This window comes from Eptatretus burgeri, chromosome 3 (genome assembly GCF_056783735.1).
Source record: "Eptatretus burgeri isolate ZD-2024b chromosome 3, Ebu_testis_v1, whole genome shotgun sequence".
NCBI classification, from domain to species: Eukaryota; Metazoa; Chordata; class Myxini; order Myxiniformes; family Myxinidae; genus Eptatretus; species Eptatretus burgeri.
The window spans coordinates 139,427,248-139,450,136 of record NC_140963.1 but is presented as its reverse complement, the minus strand read 5'-3'; the positions used below and the strand labels follow the sequence as shown (position 1 = coordinate 139,450,136).

At 43.0% G+C, this 22,889-nt stretch overlaps 1 protein-coding gene across 6 annotated transcripts in view; it reads right to left on the bottom strand.

Moving 5' to 3' along the window:
• The window catches only part of DIXDC1 (DIX domain containing 1), a 113,003-nt gene that overhangs the window by 3,648 nt on the left and 86,466 nt on the right, over window positions 1-22,889 (bottom strand). For 5 of the 6 annotated variants that reach the window (XM_085875902.1, XM_085875901.1, XM_085875900.1 and 2 more), the window contains 5 exons: window positions 22,618-22,668; window positions 22,269-22,373; window positions 19,143-19,226; window positions 17,019-17,153; window positions 702-735 (listed from right to left, as the gene is read on the bottom strand). In XM_085875902.1, coding sequence (XP_085732028.1) covers window positions 702-735; window positions 17,019-17,153; window positions 19,143-19,226; window positions 22,269-22,373; window positions 22,618-22,668 — 409 coding nt within the window. Of the gene's footprint in view, window positions 1-701; window positions 736-10,764; window positions 16,239-17,018; window positions 17,154-19,142; window positions 19,227-22,268; window positions 22,374-22,617; window positions 22,669-22,889 lie in introns of those variants that run through there. The other variant, XM_085875903.1, reaches the window with a different exon arrangement.

The window sequence follows — 22,889 nt, the reverse complement described above, 5'->3', positions numbered from 1 at the left end:
CGTTATAAAAAAAGATCACATTCTCCCTGAGTCGTACTTGCCATGTGCCAAGTTTCAATTTTGTGCTTAGTGTAGTTTTAGAGATAAAGGTCCAAAGTTTCTTTTCAGTTTTTCCAAGATGGCTGCCACACCACGTAACCTATGACATCACAATTCTCATTGAACAATCTACATGAGTCGTCGTTCCTATGGTGAAAATTTCGTCTCAATCCGACAAGTGATTGCGCAGAAAAACACAAAAGTTCTGTGCGGACAAACAAACAAGTGGACCCAAATGCAAACCTGTCCTTTGGCGAGGGTATTGAAGATGTTTGCATGATGCCAGTCACATGGTGGTAAAAGTGAATCCGGATGGGTTTGTGATTGGAGAGATTGAAAGCAAAGGTTTAAAATGTCTACCCAGAGCAGTGTGCACCCCATGTAACGCAATCAGGTGGAACAGACCTGTGGTTGAGCTGCTCACCCAGAACAAGTTCGTCCACCTATACCAAGTGACTGTCAAATGAGCTTGCAGGTGGTTACGGTCACAGGGGTCCTAATCCAGGAAACTTCTTCTTTTTCCAATACCAGTAGCTTTGGATAGTGAAATTAAAATCACTTTGCGATCATTAAACTCTTGCACACCTATGTACGTACGTTTGTGAATGATCAGTGTGTTGCACAAAAATGTCCATAATCTCATACAAGGGGAATAAACTTACCTCTCTCCGGATAATCAGCCGCTCGCCCCGGATTCTGAAAACAGAAGGGAAGGGGTCATACCCTCACATCGTGCCTCGAACACCACGTTAAGCCGTACGCAACTCACAAAGCACGGCCGGACGTACACCGAACGTGCGTTCTGGGACAAGTCCTTTGGCTGTCCGTCCCAGGTCTCACCGCACCTTTTCCCAGGTGTGTGCCACAGTAAGCTCAGTTCGTCGTTATTTGCTGCCTGTTTGTGGTTCATCGAACAACTCCTTTTGTAGTTGACACGGTGTAACGTGCCGTGAACACGAAGCTGTTGTTTCGAATGTTCGAATTGGGATCATGGTGATCGACTTGCTGGCACGTCAAGGTAACGTTTTCAGTCATACCTGTTACTGTTAGCACGGCCGTGGTTGTTGTTTCATACGCAGGCCAGCTGGGGATGCTGCTTGCATCATTTTCTGGAAGCACGACTGTGCTGTTGATGCAGTGCCTCCTGTTTCCAGGAAGCTGGTGTTCATTTTGCTGACCTCGGAAGGATGACAGGTTGAGTGAACCCATTTGATGTTATTTAACAGCGTGATAGGAGCTCAAACTTTAGACCCTAACATCTTAAACTAACCACCTTAACCGTTAAGCCAACTGCATCAGGATGACATGACCGTGGTGATTCAACATTGACACGGAGTAACCGAATTAGGTGGTTTAACATAATCTTCACAACCCTACACCACTACCACCCTCCTCAACCTCATCCGCGCTTTTATTTTTTTATTTACAATAAAGTCGAGGCTCGTGGAAAAATTAGAACATACTGTAGAACTGATCAGTATGTAACAGAACAAAGTAACAGTAGAAGAAGAGGAGGGGGTGGTCTGCAGGTAAACACAATGTTACAGACAGCAGGGTTGAGGGCAAAGTAGAGAGAGAGAGGGAGACTTGGACAAATGAGCAGAAGGAGATGACGTCCTGTGATGGACAAGATTGATACAGAAAGGCCCTCTCCCCACCACAAAAAGTATTGATGGCGTCTCTATCCACCTGTCCTATGTATACCTCTTCAATCCATTTGCTTGGAATACCGATCTCTAATTTGAAATTATAAACTGACCCTCAGTCACAGATCCCTCGAGTGTGAACAATCAAAAACCACCCAACAGCTTGGACAATAGAGCCACCAATCAGCTTATTCACCATCTACATTCGAGAACCACCAATTAGCTGATTCATCATCCAGAACCACCAATCAGCTGATTCACCATCCAGATCCACCAATCAGCTGATTCACCATCCAGAACCACCAATCAGTTGATTCACCATCCAGAACCACCAATCAGTTGATTCACCATCCAGAACCACCAATCAGTTGATTCACCATCCAGAACCACCAATCACCTGATTCACCATCCAGAACCACCAATCAGCTGATTCACCATCCAGAACCACCAATCACCTGATTCACCATCCAGAACCACCAATCACCTGATTCACCATCCAGAACCACCAATCAGCTGATTCACCATCCAGAACCACCAATCATCTGATTCACCATCCAGAATCACCAAACAGCTTATGCACAATCTTGAACCACCGAACAACTTATATACAATCTAGAACAACCAAACAACTTTCAATTACCTGCAACATTATTCACCCCTCCAATGTTTTCACATTTTGAGGCCATCTGAGCTTATTTCATGATGCTTTCAAATCAAACTTAATATATAGTGTGTTCACAAAGACTCCAAAGTGATAAAGCTGAAAAAAATTGATATGATGTGAATAAGTAAGATTAACAGAGAAAGTCAGATGATTCTCAATTGCATCAAGTATTCAAACCCTTTGCCTAATTAACCATAAATCACTTCAGGAGCAAATTATTTCTTTGAAAAATTACAAAATAAGTGTAATCAGTTTCACCTGTATGTGATGAGTGGTTTAACTTAAAAATTAAACTCCCTCACTTATCTTGGGAGTTTTAAGGTACAACTCACTTAGTCAACCAGCAAGGCAAACATGAAGACCAAGGAGCTTTCCAAAGATGTCAGGCAGAGTGGTGGAGAAGCACCGTTCAGGAGAGGGTTATAAGATGATTTCAGTCACTCAGTATCCATTTGAGTACGGTGAAATCCATCATTAAGAAGTGGAAGACATATCACACCACTCAGATCAGGTCACCCATTCAAAATCAGCAGCCGTGCAAGCAGGAAACTGGTTCAGTGTGTCACTGTAAGTCCAACAATGGCTTTGAAAGATCTGCAAAGCTCGACATCTGAGATGGGGGTCAGTGTTCATCAATCAACAATATCCTGTTCTCTTCACAAAGCGAGCTAGCCTGCATAGCAGGTGACAAGAAAGAAGCCATTACTGAAAAAGACACGTCTAAAAGCTCGGATGGAGTTTGTGAAAAAGTACCTTAATGATACTGCAGGCATGTGGAGAAACGTTTTGTGGTGTTTTGACCAAGAAAAATTGAACTTTTTGGTCTAAATTCAAAGTGTTGCCATCTGGTGCATGCCCAACACTGCACATCACCCAGAGTCAACACTATCCCGACGATCAAGCATGGTGGTGGAAGCATCGTGTTTTGGGGATGTTTTTCATCAGCAGGGACTGCCAAGCTTGTCAGGATAGAAGGGACAATGGACGGTACAAAGTACAGGAGAATCCTTGTTGAAAACCTGCTTGAGTCAACCATGAATCTGAACCTGGATGGGAGATTCACATTTCATCAGGACAATGATCTGAAGAACAAAACTAAAGCTACACTGGAGTGTCTGAATAAGAAGAAAATAAATGTTCTTGAGTGGCCCAGTCAAAGTTCCGACCTAAGGGGTTGAATACTTTTACAACCAGTGAATTTTGATTTGTACATGTTTTTGAAGGTATTCCTGACATGTCCTTCAACGATAACAGTGTTTAGTTTGATCTCTTCAATTATGAATAAAAAGTTCATTTGGAAAAATTGTTTCTATATAATTCACAATTCATCTCAATGTGGCATAATTGGAAGGGGTGAATACTGTTGCGGGCCGAGGTCCGGTGGCGAGAACGACCACTAGGTGGGGGAAGTTATGTCGTCTCCCACCAGACTCCCGGAATTGAAGGCCATTGCTCACGGATAATTCCATGATGCGGCGGGTCGCTTAACCGACCGTGGACGCCAATACCTCCACCGCGTAGCGAAGGGTCTTTTTGTCTCCAACCAATTTACCTAATGAACCACGTGGTTTCAACTACTGGGGAACCACGCCCTCAGTACGCCTTGCTCGAACCGGATCACTCTACCAACTACCTTTCCAGTTCGGATGCAGCCGAGCGGACCTGCCAAGAATGTACCGGCAAGAATGAACAGATTATCGGGGATAAAGACCCGGATTAAACTCAGATCCGAACAATGCTGGACCAATGAAGGAAAAGACAAAAACGAACTGGGAACATTTCTACAATAATTTATTTACCATCAACTTACAAAAGAGGGACACAGAGCAGACTTACGCGGGAATAAAACAGGCAAGATTTACAATGATCAAATAAAAACACATGCAATTCCACTTAAAGACAGCACTACACACTCAGACGCACACTCAGACGAAAATAAACCCAGATGTATGGCAAAGGACCCCCACAGTCAGAGAGGGAGGTGAGCTGAGGTTGCAGTTCTTTCTGGTACCTGAACGTTGGAGGGAAGGGGTGCTCCATGGTGTGGCACCTGTCAATGGTCGTGCGGCTCGGTCCACAGCCACATGCGTGGAGACCGTGTCTGCGAAGGAGCCCGGGTCGAGTGGAGTGGAGTCTGAGGTGGGGATCAGGGCTGCAGACAGGACCCAACGAGAGACCCGGTCAAGGTCGGGTCGAAGTCTTCCCAGCTCTCTCTCACTCAAAACGAATGACCCCCAAAGAGCGCAACCACTCTACGACCTTCCTCCTTTCTTTCGCTACCAGCCGCCGAACTGTCTCACTCCAATGCTCCACTCTCAGGGTTGCTTCGTAATTTATAGATCTCCCTCAGCGGGGAGGGGCCTTGGTGAAGCTGACGTCACTGTCTGCCCTGATTGGACGGGGCTTCCATGGGTCCGCCCTTTCTGGGCGGAGTTTTGGACATACCGGGAAGCCCGCCCACTCCACGCGTGTCTGGATTCGCCAAAAAGGTACTGCACAAAGATTTGGCCTCGGAAAGCGAGAGGAAGGTACTGTGGTTCAAAATAAAAGGAGAGAAGTGATTTATAAACCTATCTAAAAGCCCATCACAATACACCCCAGTGTCTACCCACTACACACAAGGTAGGAATCTATCTACACATATACTGAATGGAATAACTGACTTCGGGACAACTGTATGTTTGTATGCATACGGTTCCTAGAAACGTAACAATACTTTTGCAGGCCACTGTATATACAATCCAGAACGACCCAGCAGCATGGACACAATCTAGAACCATCAAGCAGCTTAAGAAATCTAGAACACCAAGTAGTTTATACACAATCTAGAATCACCACAAAGTATTGACAGAATCTAGTGATTGGGCAAGCTAGAAAGCCAAATTATCAGACCAGCCGGAAAGGCCAATGATGGGACCAGGTGGAAAGGCCAATGATGGGACCAGGTGGAAAGGCCATTGATGGGACCAGGTGGAAAGGCCAATTATGGGACCAGGTGGAAAGGTGGTCCTTGTGGGGTGTAAAGGCCGTGTCCTCGCATGTGTGTAGAATTTGAGCTTTTAGTTTTTGAGGAGACCAAATCCATTCCTCTGCTTGGCCACCTCCCTCGTCTCCAAGCTTCATCGCCATCGCGTACGAGCCGATGTTGTGGCCTTGAGCCAAAACAGCCTGCATAGGCCGTAGCAGACCCAGAGACAAGCTTGTGCCTGCCCCGCAGTCCTCGCCTACGTTCCCCTATGTGGTTTGAGTACAGTATTTTGGCGCCATAGTGAGTTATTTCTTTACAACTGCACACAATATCAGGTTTTCCCATCTGTGTCTGTCTACTGCCTGGTTTGTTCCATTATTTATTCATCATCTTCTCTGTCCTTTACCCCCTTATTATTGTAAATAAACATTTTAATTATGTATAAGAAACGTTTTCCTGCCTTTTGCCTTCGCATGTGACCCTCCGCCAATTTTGGCTTGCATTTGGCCGATTCTTGGGGGAATGTAAATGGTAATATTAAGTGTGAATGCAGTGTGATTTAATTAAACATGGTTTCAGCCATTCACGAAGGTCTTGTACCTCCGGCTCAGAGTGCCCACTTTAGCAGACCCTCTGACTTGACAATATATTCTGCATTCAGACTTCATTTTGGAGAATGGCTTTGGATTTTCAATTTATAATTTGTTTTTATAATTACCTCCAACACCGAAAGTTGTTATTTCATACGCAGACTGTGGCTGCTGGTTGCATCATGTCTGGGAGCATTTGTGCCGCTCATGCAGTGCACCCGTTACCAGTAAGCTGGTACTCATTTTGCCGACCTTGGAAGGATGACAGGCTGAGTCAACTCACCTGGTGGTATTTTAATGGCATGATAGGGGGCTCAACCTGACAACCCTACGATCTGAAGGCAGCCACCTGAACAGCTAATCCAACAAAAGGCTTGCGACTGAAGGTGGATGTAAGTTATGTTTTCACCCGGGTCTGTGTTTATTTGTGAACGCGATATCCTAAAAACTTAAAGACGGATTCGGATGAAACTTGGTGGGAAGGTTGGGTGTGTGACAAAGATGAATTGATTAGATTTTGATGAAGATCTGGATCGAAATGCAGCTGCTCGAATTTTAAAGTGATTTTTCACCATTGAGAGATGGGACCAAAACGACATACAGTACTGTAAAGCATGAAATCTCAAAGTTGTGGACAGATTCGGACGAAATCTGATGGATGACTCAGGGAGGTGACAAGAACAAGCGAATTAGATTTTGGTTTAGGTCCGGATGCAGATCCAGCCTATCAATGGGATGTAAAATGTTCATGATAATTTTGTTCTTTTTTATACACAGTCAAGGCTCATGGAAGAGCGAGAACATTGAACAATTCAGGAAGCAATAGAACCTAGCAGAAGTATTCGTGGAGGAAATAAGTGTGATTTTTTTGGCAGAATCGTTCAAATGGTGATACAAGCATGAAATTTGGTACGAACGTTCTTTCAGGGTCACTCTGCAAGAAAAAAGTGCAATCTTGCCACGTGGATTTTCAACATGGCGGCCATTTTTTCCATGATGGCCACCAGGGTATGAAAAAAAACAACTTTAAACCATAAAAATCGCCAGATGTCGGATTTATTTCATCTTGATGTCAATTTATAGGCTTTTGTCCTTGCTAGAGCTGATTCTTGAGTGTATTGATCGATTTCATGAACCAATAAATCAATTTTAGGACTTATGTAACAATAAAGAAGTCAAATGACAACTATTGTGCAGGCTTCGAATACAAGTAAATTGGTTCTCATCGCGTTATAGACGGGGACGGTTAGAATTGTTGGAGATCTTGAACAGAGCTTGTATTTTAATTGCTCAAAATAGTTATTGCCCCTCCAAAGGAATGCTAATGCCAGGGTGGCAAAGAGGATGAGCTCTCTTTGCCTACAAAATGCCCCAAATGGCAAGCGAAACAAAACCTCTGGCAGTCAAGCTCCAACTCTAGCCTTCTCGTGGTGGGGTGTTTCCACAAATAGTGGTGGTGCGAAAAGCAAATCTCTGGCGCCTGAAAACCAGACAGCTTTGGGAAAATGAAGCTCATTAGGAGATGGAAAACTCTGAAATAAAACCACTTGCGACCGAAATGCAGCCACAAGGATCTATAGGACCCTGACACATTGTAACCATCAATGGTGGTGGACACCAGCCAATATCGACTAAACACAAAAAAGAGAGTGTATGTCATGCACTACCAGGGCACACTGGTGGCATGCACTGCTGTGCAACTCAGCATGGGCTTCAATGTCGGCTAAACCGTAGGTTTAGTATCCCAAATGCTATCTAATGAACCCCTCAGATGTTAGATAGCCGCACCTGAACCGACAGGATGTGCCAGCACGGGAGAGCCGAGCCAAGGATAATGGGGGTTTTACATGTAGTTATCTGGATGGTGTACAGATCGCACGGGATTTAAATGGCATTGGATGAACGATCGGGCTAGGTGTAGGGAAAACGCATGAACCTAGCTGTATCCCATACATCAAAGTGCACGAAGGCAAGGTGGTAAAAGGATAAACCCTCAACCTTGCCATTGCTAGTCACAAATTATGGATACTCAAGAAAAATCAAAACCACAAACAAACTGGAGGAAATGTTGCCTCTGTCAGAAGGATACAGAGGAAAAGTTAATGTCACCATGAACAAACAGCGACAGTTCAGAGGGCATTCTTTGATAAAGTCAAACAGCTCACATTGGTAATGTAGGAAATGGGTAATCCCTTTGAAGAGGAGTCAGGAGATCTTACGCTTGACACCAAAGACATCGCGGATCCTTCCGCTGCTCAGCTAATTGCGACGCATCACGAGAGAGGGAAAGAAAAGTTCAATTCCTTCATGGCTAATCTACAATGTGAGAATGACTGCTCCTTCTACCAGCCTATCAAAAAGAACAGGATAAGCTTCTTCAAAAATGAGCCAAAATCTGCAAGCAAATCCGAGACAAATTTACTGAAGGAAGACTGCCATTTGTTTTCCCGCTTCTTCATCTCCTGACAAAACAGACAGTGTGACCTGCAAGAGTTCTTCAAACACGAAAACCACTCTTTTCCGGCCTCACTCAGTAACAATGGGAAACTACACACATGTACGAAATCGGATTAGTGGATGTACTACAAGCCAAAGTGACGCTTCCAGAGACAAAGCCAGAATCTGATGTACTCATTGTAGATGGAGCTGCGCTGGTAAATATCGTAGCACCACGAATATCAAAGACATTTGAAGAGTATGCCAGAAAGGATATTCTTCCTAAAGTCGAGTACTACAGCATGAAATACAAGAGAACCGACATCATATTTGATGTGTATCATCAGTCCAGCCTGAAGTCAGAGGCAAAATCTCAACGAGGAAAGGCTGTCATAAGGAGAGTAACAGCGACAAGTAAAACTCCCTCGAATTGGAAGAGCTTCCTGAGAGATAGCACCAACAAAACAGAGCTATTCCATTTCCTTGCCAACGAAGTGTCTGAAATGACAACGGGCAATCCAGTTATCATGACTAAAGGCCCAGTCACACCTTGACGTTTTAGCCAGCGATGGCAACGTATTAAAATGTATGTAAAACGCTGGCTGACGTTGAACTTTTGATGTTTTGTTTTTTTTTAGGATTCGGACGTATTCATAACGAGTTGGTCGTATGCATAACATATTAGTAATGGACACAGAACGTTTCGTTGTGTTATAGATAACTTATACCAACGAATGCTGAACCTGTTGTCGGCCTACACAACCGATGCCCAACGATAGTCTAACTTAGGCATAGCGCATTGCACGCATCGCCGACGATGTCGTGACGTAGCCTATTAAAAGGCTGACGCACAACGATTCGAATCATAACTGCCGTAGAAATGGAAGTGTCAACATCGCGGTCACACCTTGGCAATCTTGCCAGCGTATGCCGACCTAAGAAAAATGTGTCAAAAACATTGGGGCACGTCAAATACGGTATGAGTAAGTTTGGTATACGTGAGTACAACGCTAAAGTACGCTATCATACGTCGTAGTAAGTAGAGTACGTCAAGAAATTTTAAACATGTTCAAAATTACGACGTACTCGGCGTATGACACACGTTCTGCATGCGATGGGGATAAGTTTTACACACGATATGTGGACGCTTACACACGTCCACAAAGGTTACTTATAAGCTACTCATAAGTCGAAACACGTCGCGGTAATGTCTTTTTTACGCGAAACTTATTTCTAACTTGTGTTTGACGTGCTTTGAACCAATTCTTTACGTAGTCCCAACACACATCGACGTATGTAGACGTATTCCAATGACATCTTCCGGTCGACAAAAAAAATAAATGAACGTGTTTCTAGCTTACAACTGCCATATAAAGACGTGTTCCCAGCGGTTTTGGGAATTGGTATATAAAAATGCTGCTCATAAAAGGGGAACCCAACAGTGTTTTCGAGTCCTTTTTGAGTCGATGTCCATGTCAGCAGTATCAGTATCAGTATCAGTATTAGTATTAGTATTAGTAGTAGTTTGTTCATGTTGGCGGTAGTAGGTGAGTGTGAGGGGGAGGGTGTGGGTTATGATGGATCGTCCTTGCGTCCGCGTGTCCACGGGTAGGTTCATAGGCTGCCACTCAACGATTTAAATGGCTGCATCTCCACTATTGAAAGTAGACGCTTGCGCTCAACAATTGGATTTTTTTTTACACTCAACGACTTTTAAACGGTACCACTCAGCTATTTTCATTGTTTACAATGAACGATTTAAATTGCTGACACTCGCCTTTGTTTTTTGACGCTGAGGTTTTGAAATTTGAAGCGTTTCTTCTGAACGTGTTAAAACGCTCAAACTCGACTATTTTAAATAGACGCTGCCGATGGACAATTGGAATCATAGCCAAGCTAGACATCGAAGTGTGAACATCCTCGTCACGCTGAAGAAAAGTTTGAAGAATGCTGCAAATAAGTGTCCTGGCCGTGGCCGTGGACGCTGACGCAAGGACGATCCGTTATACCGACGTCTTTCAGCCTATGAGTAACTTAAAAGTAACGTCTGTCGATGTGTGGCAACGATCGCGTAACGTGCCAACAACACATTAATCATAGGTTAGAAATAAGTTTTGGGTACGCTAAACATTACCTCGGCGTGTCTCAACTTATGATTAACTTACAAGTAGCATGTGTTGACGTCTGTCAATGATCGCAGACCGTGCATACAACTTGTGGCCAGCGTAGCGGAACGTGTGAGTCATACGCCGGCATACGTCGTGAAATTTCAAGCATGAAAAAATTTGAGGACAACCGAAAAGTACAACGTTTAAAGCCAACGTACAACGACATATGGCAGTGTTTTTCAGCGTGCTCTCAATGTTATCAAAACTTACCCATAACGTATTCAACGTGTGCCAGCGTTTTAGAAAAAAAAATCAAAAATCGGCATACGTTGGCTAAAACGTCAAGGTGTGACTGGGCCTTAAAGGAGAAAATGCCATCACCACCACCAGTGACACTAGTGTTAACCGAGAGGAAGTGGCCCCATGTACCCATGAAGAAGCAGACACGCAAATATTCTTACATGTTCGGCATGCAACCACCGAGGGATACAAGTCTCTGATGATTGAAGCTAATGACACGGACATTGTAGTTATTGCCATATCCCTTATGCCTTCTCTTGCCGCAACAGGTCTTGAAAAAATGTGGGTTGCATTTGGCAAAGGGGAGCACAGGAGATGGATCCCTATCCACGAAATTATGTCTGCCATAGGACCAGAGAAAACGAGTGGGATGCTCTTCTTCCATGCCTTCACCGGTTGTGATGTTGTATCAGCTTTCAATGGCAAAGGGAAAAAGACAGCATGGCAGACATGGAATGTATGTGATGAAGCGTCAGTAATCTTCACGAAACTAGGTCAGTACCCATCAAAGATTGAGGAATCTGATCTAGAAATCCTGGAGAAATTTGTGGTCCTGATGTATGACAGATCAAGTTCAGTTGCATCAGTGAATGAGGTGCGGCTTGCTCTCTTTGCACGAAAGCAGAGGTCATATGATTTAATTCCACCAACACAAGGAGCACTCACGGAACATGCCAATTGAGCTGCATATCAAGCAGGACACATTTGGAGCCAGGCAATAGTCTGCCAGCCAGAAGCTCAGTGTCCGTCCGAGTGGGGTTGGTTCAAAGAAGATGACTCGTGGAAGGTCTTCTGGACTGCCCTTGCTCCCACAGCTAAAAGCTGCCAGGAGTTAACGAAATGTGGATGCAAGACACAATGTAATGAAACGTGCAAATGCTATCGTTATGGACTAAGTTGTACCCCACTATGCAGTTGTTCTTGTCAGACCGAATCAGAACAATGAACATTGCAGGGCAGAAAAACATGGTGGCCATCTTGGAAAATGGCCACCATATTGAATTTTAAGTGGCTAGCAGTTGTATCTCATAAAGTGACCTAAAATAAATATTTCTGCCAAATTTCATGCTTGTATCATTCTTTGAACGATTGTTATTGTTATCTGTTCTTATTTTTGGTGGTCGTCTGGTGGCCATATTGGACAATGGCGGCCTTGTTGGAAGTTCAAGTGGCTTGCACTTTTTTCTCATAAAGTGACATAAAATAAATATTCCTGCCAAGTTTCATGCTTGTATCATCATTTGAACGATTGATCTTGTTATCTGCTCCACTAATGCACTCAACCGAGTGCCGTTCCAGTTTCTATACTGAAACGCAAAAGAAACTTTCCACTTGTTTGAAATGTAATAAAATTGTAACAGTTCAAAATAAAACAAACCAACAATGCTAATTGAAACATTGGCATTTTATTGATGACATGCCAAGTTTTTGACCAAGATACACCATCTCAGAAGTTTGTTCTACAGTACAGAGCAGCACAGGGTGCAATGTCAGTCCCCTTTCAATAGCGTGTGTGGCCACCATTGTTTTGGATACAGGCAGTGCATCGTCGGCGCATACTGCCTACCAGTCTTTGGATGGATTGCTGCTGGATTCTGTCCCACTCAGTCCTCAATGTCTGAAGCCATCTGACTTAGGACCATCTGCCTGTCCTGCCTTGCAGTGGTAACTCTTGGCCTCCCTGATCGAGGTCTGTCATCTGCAGAGTTGTGGAGGGTGTCTCTGTCCACCAGGGCCGATATCGTCTGGTGTGAACAGCCAAGGCGACGTGCCACCTCACGGTAGCTCACTCCGCCTTGCAGTATGCCCAAGGCACACTGCCGTTGATCCCTTGACAATCGTGGCATGTTGATTGAAATGCCCATTTTGCACTGGCCTATTTAAAGCCAATATCAAGACATCACGTGCAGCTCATTAAAATCATCCCGTAACCCTTGGCTAATCACTGACAGTCAAAACGGCTGTTCAACAGCTGTGCTATGAAGTAACCATTGAAGGTTCAAGTGACCATCCGTGACCATTTTGTCTGACAGTGAGGACACCATTGTCCACAAATAAGTTCACACATTTACTACACGCAGTGTTATTGTTGATATTTGAAGGTTTAAAAGGTGGTAAGTTTCTTTTGCCTTTCAGTTTATTTCATTTTGTGATGTCAATCTGCCTGGAAATCAGCAAACATTACTACTCTGCATAAAAAGGGTGCAAAAACAAGTCCCTGCAACTTCACACCAATCAACGTTCTCCCAATCATCAGCAAGGTTATGGAATCCATCATCCCCTCCGACATCAAATCCTTCCTCTTCTCCAATGGTTTGATTTCCGATCATCAATTTGGTTGTAGACCAGGTCACTCCACCCTGGATATGCTGCTTCTGATCTTTCAACAATGGATGGAAGTCCTCAATGCCAGACATGAAATCAGAGCCATCTCCCGAGACATATCACGTGCCTTTGACACGGTCTGGCACCCTGCACTTCTCACCAAACTCTCTTCCTATGGTATCCAAGGACATCTCCACTCATGTCTCACAGACTTCCTCTCCTGTCACAGACAACATGTGGCCCTTAATGGAGTTCTTTCATCCCCTCTTCCTGTCCAGGCTCGAGTTCGTCAAGGCAGTGTTCTGGGCCCTGTTCTTTTTCTGGTTTTCATCAATAATCTCTGGAAAATCCTCTTTATCTCTTTGCTGATGATTCCACCCTCTGCCCTACCATCTGTCATCCCTCAGATCGGCAAGCAGCAGTTTCTTCACTCTGCAGATCTTGATAAAATCACAAGCTGGTCCAACACATGGAACATGCCTTTCAACCCTGACAAATGTCACTCTCTCACGATGTCTCTCTGAAAGAACCGTTCGGAACCCCGCCACCACCCCCTTCCCCCATATACTTTCTCAAAAATCCTCTTGAAGAAGTCCTTTCATTCAAGCCTCTGGGTCTCACTATCTGCCATGATTTTTCCTAGGAAAGCCACATTTCGAAGCTGGCCTCCAAAGCCAGTCACCAAGTGGGCATCCTCCGTCGAGCAAAGTCCACCCTTGGCACACCTGAGCTCAAGACCACATACAAAGCTTTCGTCCACAGCCTGATGGAGTACTGCTCTCCCCTCTGGCCTGGTGCTCCCGCTTCTCACCTTTCTCAGCTTCACGCTGTGGAAACCAAGGCATTTAAAATCATTGGCATCTCCCGCGATGAGGCCGAGTTTTTGGGTCTCTCACTCTCTCACCACAGGCAGGTCAGTGGTCTTTCTGTCTTCTACAGTGCCCTCTCCGACCTCGCCCCCCCCCACTCTGTCTGTGATATGTCCTCCCGATATTTCTGCAGGGCGCTCAATGTCAGCCAGCAACCTTCTAGGAATGGGACTCTCAGAATGCTTGGTGATGTCCAGGAAGACTTCTGGTAAAACTGATTTAAAAAAAAGAATCACTGCTCACGTTCATTCTTTCATTCCTCTTTTTTCCATCTTTGGAACAAACTCCCACACTCACTTCAATCCCACTCTTCCCTCCAGGTCTTCAAAATAGCTGTTCACCACCATCTCTTATCTTTCCCCGTCCAAACCATCATATTTTATACCCCCGCTAATCCACCCCAAACCCACCTCCTTCAAATTCTCTGCTTTCCTTCCTGAAAGTCTCCGCCATGCAAGGACCTGAAAGTCCCTGTCGTGTCCATCTTGTTTACCCTGCCCTATCCTTCTCCCTTCCACAGATCTTTTCATGTCTCTGTTCCCCCCGTTTTTGTTTTCCTTCCCTCTCCCACCCCTATTGTCTCCTGTGCGTTTGCTGTCATACAAAAAAAAACAAAAAACTCATGTAAACGAATGATATTTATCAACTGTGTGACCAAACTCTCCACATCCAATTCTTACTTTCACACAAACAAAGCACAATACTGTGCATGAGGTAATGGTACAAAAGGAATGTCAACGATCGTTTGTTCTTTGAAATACACAATGGTACACGTTAATGAAATGCACGTGATGGTGCAATGGATGCCAATGCATTGACAGTGTGTTTTTAAAACCATTTTTCCTGGACAAGTTCAATGCGTTTCCATACCGCCATTTTTGGACACACTTATATTTCCTTTCTTAGCACCACGTTTTGTTTTCCTGGTGTTATAAGTTAGGAATGCACAGAAGCAGACGCAAAAGGAGGGGTAAAGTGGGGCAAGCACAGCATTGTTTACCAAAATGCTGGTGAGGCATATTTTTTAATCAGGAACTGAAAATACGAATTTAGAGTGGAATAATGAACTGTGCTCATTGAGACTCTGACCCGACAAATTGTATTCCACCGGAAACAAGTCCTATAATCCAGACTTTCCACAGCTGAGATATCCATCAAACCCAAGAAACAGTCTAAAGAGGCTTTTCTTGGCCTTAAGACACCATCTGTTACCCCCTATTGCTCAAACACAGCGTAAAATGGAGCATCGTCAAAATGTATCCCGGATAGAAAACAAAGTGCTCCTCGGTGTGCTATAGCTGCCAAATCACGGTCATCCGAGAAGGGAATTTACCGACAAAGAGCAAAGGAGGCCACTGATGTCACCTGAAAGAACCTGGCAATTGATGTTAAGAACGGGACTCTTAGAATGTTTGGTGATGTCCAGGAAGAGGGCCATATCTTTTTGCTGGAGATCAGAGGTCATTTAGCCATCGCCGAGTTGACAAGAGCGTTCGGGCTAATCGATAACCAATAATGAAGACACACAAATATTTTTTTCAAGTTTCCACTCCATGTATTGTGAAACACGTATCCAAAACTTAAAGCTCTCGTACCTTCGGCAAAAGCTGCTCCAAGCATTGTTGACAGAATCATAAAAAGCCTAAATCTGATCTGCTGGGATTGACTTGTCCATCGTTTGCACGAGGCAGGAAAGCTGATAGATCAGTAAATTTTACCTTTATTTGCAATTATGACTGAATGTGGACCAACGTTTGAAAGATGAACAAGCAAATTAAGAATAACAGAAGAAAACAGCATCCAAACAGGTTAAAAAAAAAAAAAAAATCGACAAAAATAAATAGCAAAATCACAACAATGGAAAGCCAAATGAAGTAAACAAGCAGGGAGAACACGTAGAAGGATATGTTGAGGAAATAAAATTAATTAATCTGCGGCAGCAATGAGGATTGGAGGAATGGTGCGAATTGGAGAACAAACGGGCGGTTTGTCTGGATGGGTTGTGAAGATTTGGTTTAAGCACAGGGCGTGCAAGAATCAGTCAGCAGGAGCAGGAAAGACCGAGCCAAAAGTTTTCGTGCAGATTGAAACTGCCTTTTCATGGTAGAAGCTCAACGGTTTGTCCCAAATCCTGAATGCTTCAGAGGATCCGAAGGAACAACAGAGGCAATGTCTCAAAGTGTGAGCAGCATGACAACAGCAGGGAGTCCATGTCACCTCCTCACAGATGTTAAATGGCAGTTGAATTGCACAAGCACAGGGTGGGCAAAGTTTAGAAAGCCTTTCTATGGATCTGTGGGAGGGCAAACCAAGAGGAAGGATCAATGGAAGATGTTGGCCAGCAGAGATGCGAGTTTTGCGGTAACAAAACTGCGTATCCAAGCACTGATGTTATGATGACCAGTTGCGGATGAGTTAACAAGTTTAATTAAAAAAAAAATTTTGGTGGAAAACTGACATTACAAAGTAAACTGTGAAAAAGAGGAGAACATTATGGTGGTAGAGTTGGATTAGTCAGAGCCAAGCGCTCTTCAGGCAAGCGGAGTTTGTACATAGTGCCTCACTGTGAAAAATAACAGATTGTGGGAGGGCAAGGGAAGGGGGAATAGCACAGAGTTTCCTCAATCACACTGAGTGTATGAGTCTTCTTCTTTCTTATGGAGCACAAGGCTGTGGGGCACCATTAGTGGCTGAGGGTGCGGCTGTGCCACTGATGCAATGTCCTGCGCAAGTTAGTGAAGTAATTTTTAATTTGTTAAGGGTGCAGGCGATATCTCGCCTTCTCATAACAAAAGACATTATAGGATCTTTAACGTCCACCGAAGAATGCTGGAACACAGAACTCCAAGTTTAACGTCCATCCGAGGGATGGCACACACGTTGATGAATCACCCTGCCTGTGAAACACCAGGATGAATGTTTATAGCTGGGCTGAGATTTGAACAAGTATTTGAGGAGGGTGATTAAACCAAAACTTGCTTTTAAAATGAGCTTATCATTCAACTCTCACAGAGCTGATTGTACCCAATGAGATGGTAATTATAAAAGAGCACAACAATGGCCGTAACATCACCTGGAAAAAAGGAGAGTGTGGAGGAACGTGTTCGAGCAGCACCAGAACACTCTGCTCGAGTGAGTCCAGCGTGTGGTGAAGCGGGTTCTGGTCAGGCAGACCGGTACGCAGGCTCTTCAACGTTTTCCGAATAATCTGGTGATACGTCGACAACTTGTGTCAGCATGGGGTTTACATTTCCTTCTGTCTGACATGTCAGGTAATTCAAAAGAAACTAGAAGAGCACACTTTGACATCATTACGTCACCACATATGCCTCCGCCCACATTATTACATCATTATGTATACTTGTACCAAGTTTGATTTAAATCTCTGAACCCAAATTCAAAATATTAAATAATTCTGGTTGCCAGATCATGTGTCCAATCAGGTTGAAATAAAAAAAAGATCATAATTATGTTGTTTCATGTCAATTGATGAAGCAGTTCAAGAGAAATAATTTTTTTTAAGATTTTTGTTCAATCCAATATGGCTGCCAGACCATGTGACCTATTAATTATTCGTGAACACAATAGTATCCCCAACGCTTGGGGAAAATGTGTATGAAGTTTCACCTTGATCTGTCAAGCCGTTCTGAAGAAGATGATTCTTTTCAAGATTTTACGGTAAACCAAATATGGTTGCCAAACCATGTAACTGATGACATCATAGGTGGATAACTTTTTGTTCCTCATGAATAGGCGATCATACCTGTAAAGTTTGGCCTCGATCTGTTTAGCCGTTTCGATGAAGAAGATTTTTGAAGGTTTTTTATGTTGAAAATATTATGGCTGCTGAACCACGTGACCGATGACATCATCAATTTCTCCCCCTCCCAACCCCCCCCCCCCCCAAATACAATTTAGCCCAAGATAACCCTCAAAATATTTCATACTGATTGGATAAAGCGTTCGACGTATGCAATTATGATGTCATAATGAAGCCACCTATGACATCATCAAAAAAATCACATTCCCCATGGGGAGCACTTCACATGTGCCAAGTTTCAATTTTTTCCATGGAGCAGTTTCAGAGATACAGAAATCCAGTTTTTCCTTTTCTCCAACATAGCTGCCACACCATGTGACCTATGATGTCATAATCATTAAAATATTCTGCATGAGTAGTTGCACCTTTGGTGAAAATGCTGTTTCAATCGGATAAGCGGTTGAAGAGAAAACAGAGAAAATTACCACAGACGTACGTACGTACGGACAACCCGAAAACGTCATGCCGCTGGCGACTTAGTCGGCGGAGGAATAAAAACGTTAGAAACTCAATGTGGAAACTTAAGTGCTTTCCACAGCAACTGAGACTGTCAGCAGGATGATTTCCCATTAAGGATAGGAATACAATCAAGTTCAATGAAGCAATTCCAATTTCCTTCACATGATAGAGGACATCATGGTAACGTTTTTCACTTCACCTGCTTGGGGACATCAAGGTAATAGAGAGGTTTCAGTCAACATCCAAAGATGACATATCGAGTCATCTTGTCCGCTTGTTAATTCTCAGGTGTTCATTCTCGTCTCTGCATCTGTTGGATGCTTCTTGGACAGACATAACCGTACATCACCAACCAGGTGTTCCAACAATGGATGAAGCACATGAACTTCAAAGAGGAGCTCGGGACCGCGTCGCTGGACATATGTCGAACCTTCAATGGTGTCCGGCATTGTGAGCTCAACAAGTACCTTTTAGGGACGAACCAAGCTGACGAAGCGACAGCAAATGGTGTTTACATCACACGTCCGACGAGAACCGGCAGATGTAGAGTTAGTAAAAGTAGTACTCGGGCCTGTTGAGAGGACTATGGGACAGGGCTTGAGAGTTGCATCTAAATGGAATAACGCAAAATTGTAAAACCTGCACGAAAACTCTGGGAAAAGTTAAAGAATAATGCCGCGAAGTAGAACAAAAGAAAAATGTAAGATCAAAATCGCAAAAGTGATTTATATTAGCAAATGAAGGACGTTTGGTGGATGTTCAACTCGCAACGTGTTGGGAAATGGGACCATAAGCAGAGAAGGTAGGGTTCACATACGACGTCCTTCGATCATTTCACAACTCTAGATGCATAGACACCTGTCCAATAGCCGAAAGGCCGTCAAGTTCTTCACCTGCTCGGCCGTTACTTCGACTCACCATCTTGCTCTTTTGCAGAACGCCGTTGGGTAGATTTTGCGTTTCCCGCTCTTCCATCTCACGTTTGCCACAAGTCCAGCATCTCTGCAACAATCGAAACGATTCTCGTGAGCATTTCATTTTCAAGAAAAATTCCCCTCGCCAGAGGAGAGGGTATTACATTTGGGGCCATTTGTCTGTCTGCACAGAATGTACTGACGTTGTCCCCAAAATACCACCTTGTGGTAGCCAGTAGTAAACGCTAACTTTTTTCTTCCTGTACCTCTGTAATTAAGTACATATGTGCAATTAGAATGTGCGGATGTGTATGAAGGACACACTGTTAAGAACGGAAGTACATCTGCAAAGTACGTGCATCAAGAAGGTGAGTGCATCTATAAAAGTACGTACTGTAAAAAAATACGTCGATGTCAGCAAAATATGTACATCTATAAAATACATACGATTGGAACGTGAATCTGCACAATAAAACCGAAAAGACCTGTTTGTTCACTGTGTGAACATAAACCTACATTATCAATGCATCGTCGACACACCACACCAACACAAACACCACACAAAACAAGTCAGGCCGAGGTCTGCAATCTCCAATTTCTCTTTCTCGTGTGCTTCTTTCCATGGCAGCATATACTACATATATATATATATATATATATATATATATATATATATATATATATATATATATATATATATATATATATATATATATATATATATATATATATATATATATATATATATATATATATATATATACACACACACACACACACATAGAGTATACACACACACACACACACACATAGAGTATACACACACACACACATAGAGTATACACACACACATACACACACATAGAGTATACACACACACACATACACACACATAGAGTATACACACACACATGCACACACATACACACACACATTACTGGCTGAATAACATCATGAATGACGTGATGTAACGATGCACGAATAACATGATGTAACGATGCATGAAGAACGTGATGTAACGATGCATGAAGAACGTGATGTAACGATGCATGAATAACATGATGTAACGATGCATGAAGAACATGATGTAACGATGCATGAATAACGTGATGTAACGATGCATGAATAACGTGATGTAACGATGCATGAATAACGTGATGTAACGATGCATGAATAACATGATGTAACGATGCATGAAGAACATGATGTAACGATGCATGAATAACGTGATGTAACGATGCATGAATAACGTGATGTAACGATGCATGAAGAACATGATGTAACGATGCATGAATAACGTGATGTAACGATGCATGAATAACGTGATGTAACGATGCATGAATAATGTGATGTAACGATGCATGAATAACGTGATGTAACATGCATGAATAACGTGATGTAACGATGCATGAATAACGTGATGTAACGATGCATGAATAACGTGATGTAACGATGCATGAGTAACGTGATGTAACTATGCATGAGTAACGTGATATAACGATGCATGAATAACGTGATGTAACGATGCATGAATAACGTGATGTAACGATGCATGAATAACGTGATGTAACGATGCATGAATAACGTGATGTAACGATGCATGAATAACGTGATGTAACGATGCATGAATAACGTGATGTAACGATGCATGAATAACGTGATGTAACGATGCATGAATAACTTGATGTAACGATGCATGAAGAACGTGATGTAACGATGCATGAATAACGTGATGTAACGATGCACGAATAACGTGATGTAACGATGCACGAATAACGTGATGTAACGATGCATGAATAACATGATGTAACGATGCATGAAGAACGTGATGTAACGATGCATGAATAACATGATGTAACGATGCATGAAGAACATGATGTAACGATGCATGAATAACGTGATGTAACGATGCATGAATAACGTGATGTAACGATGCATGAATAACGTGATGTAACGATGCATGAATAACGTGATGTAACGATGCATGAAGAACATGATGTAACGATGCATGAATAACGTGATGTAACGATGCATGAATAACGTGATGTAACGATGCATGAAGAACATGATGTAACGATGCATGAATAACGTGGTGTAACGATGCATGAATAACGTGATGTAACGATGCATGAATAACGTGATGTAACGATGCATGAATAACGTGATGTAACATGCATGAATAACGTGATGTAACGATGCATGAATAACGTGATGTAACGATGCATGAATAACATGATGTAACGATGCATGAGTAACGTGATGTAACTATGCATGAGTAACGTGATATAACGATGCATGAATAACGTGATGTAACGATGCATGAATAACGTGATGTAACGATGCATGAATAACGTGATGTAACGATGCATGAATAACGTGATGTAACGATGCATGAATAACGTGATGTAACGATGCATGAATAACGTGATGTAACGATGCATGAATAACGTGATGTAACGATGCATGAATAACATGATGTAACGATGCATGAAGAACGTGATGTAACGATGCATGAATAACGTGATGTAACGATGCATGAATAACGTGATGTAACGATGCATGTAACGATGCATGAATAACGTGATGTAACGATGCATGAATAACGTGATGTAACGATGCATGAATAATGTGATGTAACGATGCATGAATAACGTGATGTAACATGCATGAATAACGTGATGTAACGATGCATGAATAACGTGATGTAACTATGCATGAGTAACGTGATGTAACGATGCATGAATAACGTGATGTAACGATGCATGAATAACGTGATGTAACGATGCATGAATAACGTGATGTAACGATGCATGAATAACGTGATGTAACGATGCATGAATAACGTGATGTAACGATGCATGAATAACGTGATGCAATGATGCATGAATAACATGATGTAACATTGCACGGATAGCATGATGTAACGATGCACGAATAACATGATGTAACAAAGCATGAATAACATGATGTAACGATTCATGAATAACATAATGTAACGATGCATGAATACCAACGAGAAAGTCTCATCTTCTCAGTCCCTGTCTTGTACAAAGGCGTGGCGGTGGGGGGGGGAGAGGTGAGTGTGGGAGATTGTGGTCCAAAAAGAACAACTTTTGTTGAAACTCAAGACCTTCTCATTTTGGAGCACGTCCCTCTCTGCTCTGACGCGACCCAGCTGGTCCTGAAGCTCCAGGTAATCCTTCTCCAGATCTGCAATGCGCAGCTCCAAATTTTCCTGCACACGAAAGGCCACAGTTGTGTGTGTGTGTGTGTGTGTGTGTGTGTGTGTGTGTGTGTGTGTGTGTGTGTGTGTGTGTGTGTGTGTGTGTGTGTGTGTGTGTGTGTGTGTGAGCGCGCGCACGCACGCGCTCACACACATGTGGTTGTGCTAACACAAGAATTGATTGAAAACTTCTGGAAGGTTAGGCAAATAAGAGAACAATAAGTCACGTGATGTGCATGTACCTCATGCCACTTACTTTAAACTTATGAAGACTTGAGTAGTCTTTTTCATACATCAACAATTTTTGCTGCAATAAGGAAGAAAAACGATGCACAGTCGAGATATGACCTTCAATTTGTGAGATGTTAAAATCAAAATATGTGAGCAGTCACACCATGTGTAAGCCAATCAAGGAGAACATTGTGAAGGAGAAAGAAAAAGGAGGGGTGGGGTGGGGGGCTGTAAATCAAAACAAATAAAAGAATACTCCTAATACAAGCTAATTCAAAGGGAACCAATGTCACAAAA